The following is a 9,303-nucleotide window of genomic DNA, read 5'->3' as shown; positions in this document are numbered from 1 at the left end:
TGAATATAAATCAGTTATAATCATTCTGAGTATGAAATAAATCATTCTGAATATGAAAAGCATAATATGACCTAATATGTCATAAATATATAAATATATGACATATTATATATGTAATTCATTATATGACATACATGTAATTCATTATATATGTAATTTATTTTATATAAACATGTAATTCATGATATATGTAATTTATTATATATGTAATTCATTATATATTACACATATATGATATGCCATATATTCATTATATATTTAACCCTCCCCATTTGTTATTTATGTTTTATTTGCAAGCTTAATTTTTTAAACTCATCATTATAACTGACCTCATCACCACTTATACTGAGTAGTATAATGTAACTGAAAGACACAATTTGCAGTTTACTGGATTTATACAGCATCTCTGAGAAACATAACTATGTCATTTAATGTAATAAACAGTAATTTATTTCAAAAAGCTGTCAGTAGGTTTTCTTTCCACTTATTAAAAAATTCTATATCCTACATATTATCATTTAAGTAGTTGGCTTTCAAATAAACTTTGAATTTTTTTAATGTGCTAAGTTTCTACTTTTCTAAGACCTTTTAAGTCAAGTGGGAATTGACTTGAATTATATCAATGCTTGCTTTCTTAAGAATGGAATTTACAGCCAGGGGTGATATCTCACACCTGTAATCTCAGCACTTTGGGAGGCCGAGGCGGGCAGAACACCTAAGGTCAGGAGTTCGAGACCAGCCCGGCCAACATGGTGAAACCCTGTCTCTAGCAAAAATACACCAATCAGTCGGGTGTAGGGCGCGCCTGTAATCCCAGCTACTTGGAAGACTGAAGCAGGAGAATTACTTGAACCTGGGAGGTGGAGGCTGCAGTGAGCTGAGATCACATCACCGCACTCCAGCCTGGGGGACAGAGCAAGACTCTGCCTCAAACAAACAAACAAACAAACAAAAAACAAACAATGGGAATTTACAAATACAAACCATCATGAAAAATCATCCTTTTATTACCTTGGAGATAAAGTATTCTGTGATGTATTGGTAGGTGAAGTAAGAGGACTGGACCAGTTAGCTGGTGATCGTGGTGCTGGTCTTGTCAAAGGACTCCCCATGGAACTCTGATGAAAGGAGTCAAAGAAATATTAACATATTACAGGTAAATTCACTTAACACAAACATTAGGTTGAACCATATTAAAGGGCCATATTTACAGGTTAATACTTTAAATATTCATGTACTTATGTCTGGTTTCCAGGGGAAAATTTCTCCCTATTTAGTAATATAACTCTTTAGTCTTTTTCTGTTCTCACCTGCTTCCTGTTCTCAAATATTATCAACATCCTTTCCCTCAAGGATTGAATATAATTTTAAATTAGCTTCCTGTTCTGAGCTAATTTCCTTCTTCTAACCATTACTAACGCTCAAATTTTATCCCTCCTTGACTTTGCTTTACACCAAGCGAGTTAAATCTGGTCATACTACTAATATACCTATTCTTAAGATATGATAAAATAATCCCTACTCCCTTCAAAAAGATGACTGACTCTGGTTCACAAGAAATTGTTTTAGGATTACTTTTAACCCTCCTCAGACTTTAAGCCTGCCATCAGTGTATCTCTTTTATTTGCTATCAAATGTCTTTCTTTTTAATGTTTTAGTTCAATTCTTTAAGCATATAATGTAAATTATTACATACGAGTAAAATATATATGTATACACAAACACATAAATATACGTATTTCAATGTTTTGTTTACTCAGAACTTACTTCTTCAAAACAAATTCCTGCACATCCAAGTATAAATGGACTGACAAACCTGCGATCATTTAATGTGACCACACTTCTTAAAGCACTACCTCCTTCGAATCTTATTTGTTAACCCTGGAGTAAGTCATCCCTGTTAGTCCTCAAGTAAGAATTGGTTCATCTAAAGAGCATGTCCTGATTCTAATGGCTTCCAGCTGGTGCTCTCATCTATGTTTTGCTCACATTTTGCTTTTCTTGTTCATACCTGGCCACTGTTTACCACCATCCTACTGTACACAAAGTATAATATTATATAAATAGGACAGGCATAGGGATTCTTCCAAGACAATATTTAATTCTGCTCAGGAAATGCTGCCAAATAAAGATGCAAAAATTATATATTAAGGATCAAGTTTACCTCGTATAAAAGAAAGCAATTATTGTTAAATCAACCATCACATTATATAACAGCCAAGAAAATAAGTAAGAATTACCTGGGTTCCATTGCCAGTGTTTCGAAGGTGATTATGAAGAAGCTTCGTAGCACCATCCTGAAAAGTTTTTGGTAAAGCTCCTAATAACATTGTAAACTCTGGGGTATTGAGTTCAAATAATGAAATCAGTACAGACTGTGCTGCCTAAAAAAACAAAGGCATACAGTAAATGAATATATTTTTGTTACTCAAACGAGACCATTTTCTTTCCCTACATTGCTGTTCAATAGCATGAAGCTTGACCATCTTTCCCAAAAAGGAAAAGGAAGATATTCTTATTTGCTTTCAAGCTGTTTTGCTGGAAGGAAAAAAAAAAAAAAAAATTAGCCTACCAGTTTTTTTGAAGGTAAGAAGGGAATATGAAAAGCATAACAAATATTACCTAACAGACAATGGAAAAGTTAACCATGATGGTTTCCAGGGTTACTCTGTTACATACTACTACAGTATTTTAGTTTTCTAATAAACGATTACAAGGAGAAATAATATCTAATCTTCTCACAAGCAGTTAACATAACAGCTCTACAATTTGAAGCTAAAGTATGTTCTGTGGAAATGGGAACAAAATACAGCTTACTCACATCAGTTAAGAAAAGTTATGCAATTCTTTTCTGCTTCTGAAGTAATCAACTGCATTACTAAAAGCCAAACTTTGAAATTCAAATTATATACTTAATTAAGGAGAAACTCAAATCATTTATGATCACATGACATGTATCCAAATCTGCACACTTCATTTTGGACCTTTCTGAACCCACTCTATGAAAAATACAACGGAATATAGAACACTAAGGGGAATGGTTAAATTATGTTATATTGGAACGATGGAATACTATACAACACAATCTTGGAAGATGATATAGCTCTCAATGTAGAAATTGAGAAAGGTCTATTATATACTGTTGAAGAAAAACTATAAGACTGCTGTAACAGGCCAGGTGCAGTGGCTCACACCTGTAATCCCAGCACTTTGGGAGGCAAAGGCAGGTGGATCACTTGAGGTCAGGAGTTCGAGGCCAGTCTGGCTAACATGATGAAACCTCATCTCTACTAAAAATACAAAAATTAGCTGGGTGTGGTGGTGTGTGCTTGTAATCCCAGCTACTTGGGAGGCTGAGGCCAGAGAATCTCTTGAACCTGGGAAGTGGAAGTTGCAGTGAGCAGAGATCGTGCCACTGCACTCCAGCCTGGGAGACAGACTGAGACTTAATCTCAAAAGGGAAGGAATAAAAAAAGGAGCGCTATAATATGAGCACATTTTGTTAAAAACAAAAAGTATAAGTTGTGTGGGTATATACTCTGGGTATCTAACATGTTAATAGTGCTTAAATAAAGCTATTAATATTTGTAGTTTGAAAACAAAAGTTACGATCTCATACTTTTTTTGGAACCACCACATTGAATGGACCACAAGTAAACCTGAGCAAATGAACTAGTAATTGTTAATATATACTTTATTCCATCTAGTTTACTTTGGTTTGGAGATTCAGCTTTATTTCCCCTGTAGGGACAGACATCCCAATAGCTCCCAAACCCTTTACCAATGAGTATATCCTTTCCTCATGACTTGAAATGACACTTGTATAATGAACTAATCTCCTATATAAACCTAAGTGTCTCTGGACCTTCCTTCACGTTCCATTGATCTATTTGTCTATTTCTGTACTAACACCATATGACATAAAATACATAGCGTTAGTATACTTTGATCATATCCTTCCTTTCTTGCGGTTTTAAATTTCCTAATGTCATATTTGTTTTACTAGATATATTTCATATTTCTTTTTTGTAGAAATACAAATTTCTACTTGTAGTCTTTCTATCAAAGTAATACATACATACAGATTTTTAAAAACAGTTTTAGAAAAGGTTTTATAAATCTCAATTCTATTGTTCAGCTCTCCAGAGTTCCCTTTTGTAATGCTTGCTTTTACAAATAGTTAGGATTCATAGGTTTATAAAATTTTTTCTTCACTGATCAGCTTGAGACATTTTCTAGTATTTCCTACAACAGATGAGGACTTAGATTCCTTTCAGTATCAGCTCTCCCTTTTCTTCTTTCTTCTCCCTTATACTAGTCCATTTGTGTCACATCAGACAGCATAATCTTTAAAAACATAAATCATATTACTCCGTGACTTAAAAATGTGCCAATAATTTCTATAGTCACATCAGTATTCTTGTTCTTGGAATATCGCAAAATTTAAATTTTGATGAAATCCAACTTATCTGTTTTTCCATTTGTTGCCTAAGCTTCTGATACCATATTGAAGGATCCACTGACAAATCCGAGTTCATGACGATTTATTCCTGTTTTAAGTGTTCTATTTTCCTGTGTCTATTGAGATGATTATGTGGTTTCTGTATTCTTACTATTGATATGGTATATTACATTAATAGATTTTTGGATGTTAATCTAACCTTACATTCCTGGGATAAACCCCTCTTGGTCATTGATATGGTTTGGCTCTGTGTCCCCACCCAAATCTCATCTTGAATTATACTCCCATAACTCCCACGTGTTGGAGGCACCCCGTGGGAGACAACTGAATCATGGGGGTGGTTTCCGCCACACTGTTCTTGTGGTAGTGAGTAAGTCTCACGAAATCGGATGATTTGACAAGGGGGAAACCCATTTCACTTGGCTCATTCTCTCTCTCTTTGCCTGCTGACATCCACTTAAGACATTATTTGCTCCTCCTTGGCTTCTGCCATGATTGTGAGGCTTCCCGAGTCCCGTGAAACTAAGTACAATTAAACCTTTCTTTTGTAAATTGCCCAGTCTCAAATATGTCTTTATCAGCAGCATGAAAACGAACTAATAGAGTCATGGTATATAATTCTTTTATATATGTTGCTACATTTGGCTTGCCAGCATTTTGCTGAAGATTAAGGCATTCATATTCATAAAGAGATGCTGGTCTGTAGTGTTTCTTTGATGTGTGATGTCTCTGTCTAGTTTTGGTATCAGAATAAAACTGGTCTCATAGAATAAACTGGGAAGTATTCCTTCCTCTTCTGCTTGTTTGGAGAATTGTGTGAAGAACTGCTATTAATTGTTTGGTGGAATTTACCACCAATGAAGCCATCTGAGCCTGGGCTTTTCTTTGTGCAGTTTTATTTTATGTATTTTTTTTTTTTTGAGATGGGGTGCTGCTCTGTCACTCGGGCTGGAGTGCAGTGGTGTGATCACAGTTCACTGCAACGTCGACCTCCCAGACTCGAATGATCCTCCTACCCCAGCCTCCCGAGTAGCTGTGACTACAGATGTATGCTACCACACTCAATTAATTTTTGCATAGACAGGGTTTCACCATGTTACCCAGGCTGGTCTCTTCTGGGCTAGGGCAATCCATCTGCTTCAGCCTCCCAAAGTGCTGGGATTACAGGTGTGAGCCACCGTGCCTGGCCTGTGCATAATTTTTGAATACTAGATCAATTTCCTGTTATAGTTCTATTCATACTATCTATTTCTTCTTGAGTCAGTTTTGGTAGTTTGTATCTTTCTAGGAATTTGTTCATTTCACCTAAGATTTTTTTATAAGCTCAGTAGTCATATTAAAATAATTTTAAAGTCTTTAAATCAAATACATACTTACAGATTTTAAAAAAGTTTTAGAAAACGTTTTATAATTTTTCTTTTTTTTTGAGACAGAGTCTTGCTCTGTTGCCCAGGCTGGAGTGCAGTGGCGCGATCTCGGCTCACTGCAACCTCTGCCTCCCAGGTTCAGGCCATTCTCCTGCCTCAGTCTCCTGAGTAGCTGGGAGTAAAGGCATGTGCCACCACACCCGGCTAATATTTGTATTTTTAGTAGAGCACCCTTGAACTCCTTGGCTCAAGTGATCTTCCTGCTTCAGTCTTTTGAGTATCTAGGACTACAGGCATGCACCACCATATCTACCTAATTTTGAATTTTTTTGCATAGATGAGTTCTTGTCATATTGCTCAGGCTGGTCTCGGACTCCCAGCCTCAAGTGATCCTCCCACCTTGGGATTATAGGTGTGAGCCACCACACCCAGGTGTTAGGATTACAGGTGTGAGCCACCACACCCAGTACATTTATAATTCTAGTAATTTGAATGTTTTCTCTTTTTACCCTGATACGTTTAGCTAAAGGTTTGTCAATTTCGTTGATCTTTCCAAAGAACCAGCTTTTGGTTTCACTGGTTTTCCCAGTCTCTATTTCATTAACTTTTGCTTTTATCTTGATTATATCCTCCCTTTTGCTATCTTCAGGTTTAGTATGCTTTTCTTTTTCCAGTGTGTTATGGTGGTGAACTGGATTACTGATTTGAGAGCTATCTTTTTATTGTAGGCATTAAGAGTATGACAAATTTCCCTAGAACCACTGCTTTAGCTTTATCCCATACATTTTGGTATGCCATGTCCTCATTTTCACTCATCTCAATGTATTTCTCAGTGAATTTTCTTATTTCTCTTTTGATTTCCTCTTTGGCCCACTGATTACTTAAGAGTGAGCTGTCTGTCGATTTTCCAAACTCCTTTCTATTATTGACTCTAATTTCATTCTATTGTGGTCAGAGAACATACTGTGTATTAGTTCTATCATTTTAATTATTGAGATTTGTTTCATGGCCTAGCATGCAGAATGTTCCAAGTGTACTTGAGAAGAATATTCTTCTGTTGTTGGGTGCAGTGCTCATCACTGGAAATAGAGATCACAAAAAATGTATATTCTGTGTACTTTTTTTTTTTTTTTATTAGATAAGGTCTCACTCTGTCACCCAGGCTGGAGTGCAGTGGCATGATCTTTCTCACTGCATCCTCGACTTCCTGGGCTCAAGTGATCCTCCCACCTTAGCCTCCCAGGTAGCTAGGGCTACAGGTGCATGCCATTACACCCAATTTTTTATATTTTTTAGTAGAGATAGGGTTTCGCCATGTTGCTCCGGCTGGTCTCAAGCTCCTGAGCTCAGACAATTCCCCTGTCTCAGCCTACCTGTGTTGAGATTACAGGCGTGAGCCAAATGCGTACAGCCTATGTGTACTCCTTTTGCAGCAAATGTTGATGGAAATGATTCACCAGAAAAGAAAGTAAATAGAAGTAAATACAAGATACAAGAAACAGCCTGGGTGCAGTGGCTCACATCTGTAATCCCAGCACTTTGGGAGGCCGAGGTGGGCAGATCACTTGAGGACAGGAGTTTGAGAACAGCTTGGTCCAATATGGTGAAACCCCACCTCTATTAAAAACACAAAAATTAGCCTGTAATCCCAGCTACTCAGGAGGCTGAGGCATGAGAATCACTTGAATCGGAAGGTGGAGGTTGCAGTGAGCCAATGTCATGCCACTGCACTCCAGCCTGGGTGAAAAAGCGAGACTCTGTGTCTAAAAAAAAAAAAAAAAATGCAAGAAGTAAACAGAGATGAAGATAAGTCTCAGGAAGATGCTCAAGAGAAATTGCAGGCAGACGTGTGTGCAGCAGGCCTGGGGAGAAACATATCAAAACTGGAGAAAACAACGGAACGTCTTGGAAGGAGCTCTCTAGAAAATAAAATAAGTTTAATCTATGTTTTTCAGCATGTGAAAAGTAATAGCCATACACGTATAGCAGAGATGTTGAAAATATTATGATACTTAAAAAAAAAATGTAGGCAAATGAAAAAGCAAGCCAAATGATCAACTCTAGGACATGTAACGTTTCTGTAAGAAAGCAAGCAGTCGCAAATCACTTGGTACAGAAGTGAATACCTGCATAGTCAAATGTAAATCTTTTCTACTGATAACTAGTAATTGATTCGTAAGTATTTTATGAATACCTTAGAAAGGATACAGAAAGTATGAGAAAGCTAAGTCCTCACTTACCAAGATAGACGGATATACCTAATGTCTACATTTATCAACAGATTAAAATAAGTCTAAAAATTGATAAATCAAACAATAGTGTAAGTTTCTTATTTGAAATGTATAGGTAAATGCAAGGGGAATGATTTGAAATACTCTGAATGGTTATAAAACTAGAGGGAGAATTGTAAGGGCAGCTACTTTTGATTCTAGGTTTGAAAATTACACTCACATTAATTAGATAAAATTTGAAACAATTTTAAAGATTTTTTTAAAAAGCTCTTCATAACTCACTGCTAATTGCTAAGGTGCTGAAAATATTAGCTTACTTCACTGGCAATCCATAATAACTGACATTTTTCCCAATTTATCTTCTAAACCTCATATTAAAACATACCTTCCGAACATCAGAACTTTTTGGTTCTGTTGTCCAAGTGATGACCCGAGACACTGCTAGGCGAGTTTCACTGGAATTTATAAAATCTCCTGGATCCATCTGTTTGGCCAGAGTTTCTATGTATTTAAGGATAGCAACCTTCACCTGCACAGGAAAGCACAAAGAGAAAGGACAGAAAGATGGTTATTGTGAGACACTAGAGAACATTTCAAAAATAATCAGGTGATGATGATGATTTTTTTTAATATACGGATAGGGTCTTACTATGTTGGCCAGGCTGGTCTTGAGCTCCTGGCCTCAAGCAATCCTCCCAGCTCGGCCTCCCAAAGAGCTGCGATTATAGGCATGAGCCATCATGCCCAGCCACATGATACAATCACCTACCTACCTGAGGTACAAGTATATGAGAATGTTGATGACTTTTGTTTTTCACACACAATCAGAACTTCAAGGTCCCAGGTGTTTCATTCCCAAGGTTTGAACAACTGCTGAAGACTATCTTGACAAGATTATAAACATTTCCTTAAATCAGCCATCAGAACTTATGGCTGACTCTTGGCCAGCCTCACAGGGAGCTAGTCTTTATTAATACTGTAATTTTGTTTTTGGGAAAATGAACCAAAGTGTTTAAAAAAAAAGGTATGGCAAATCAAGGGAGCAATCAAGGTGAGCAACATAGTTTTTGTTGTTGTTGTTGTTAAACACAGACTCACACAATGAGATGAGGTTCCTCAGTGAGTCTACTAGTTGTTAGACCTGCCTTCCAAAAGAACTGTCACAAAAATGAGTTACACAAGTACCACCGAAGAAAAGACAACACCTCTGTGGATAAAAATATTCCATTGTGTATATATATAC

At 36.6% G+C, this 9,303-nt stretch overlaps 1 protein-coding gene across 1 annotated transcript in view; it reads right to left on the bottom strand.

Moving 5' to 3' along the window:
• Positions 1-9,303, bottom strand: part of CLASP2 (cytoplasmic linker associated protein 2) — a 222,189-nt gene that overhangs the window by 50,342 nt on the left and 162,544 nt on the right. Inside the window, 3 exon segments of the mRNA XM_017892934.1 lie at positions 1,012-1,118; positions 2,241-2,384; positions 8,446-8,589. Coding sequence (XP_017748423.1) covers positions 1,012-1,118; positions 2,241-2,384; positions 8,446-8,589 — 395 coding nt within the window.

This window comes from Rhinopithecus bieti, unplaced genomic scaffold (genome assembly GCF_001698545.2).
Source record: "Rhinopithecus bieti isolate Rb0 unplaced genomic scaffold, ASM169854v2 scaffold_22039, whole genome shotgun sequence".
Taxonomy (NCBI): domain Eukaryota; kingdom Metazoa; phylum Chordata; class Mammalia; order Primates; family Cercopithecidae; genus Rhinopithecus; species Rhinopithecus bieti.
Note: the sequence above shows the minus strand (reverse complement) of the source record. Positions and strands in the feature narration are given on the sequence as shown.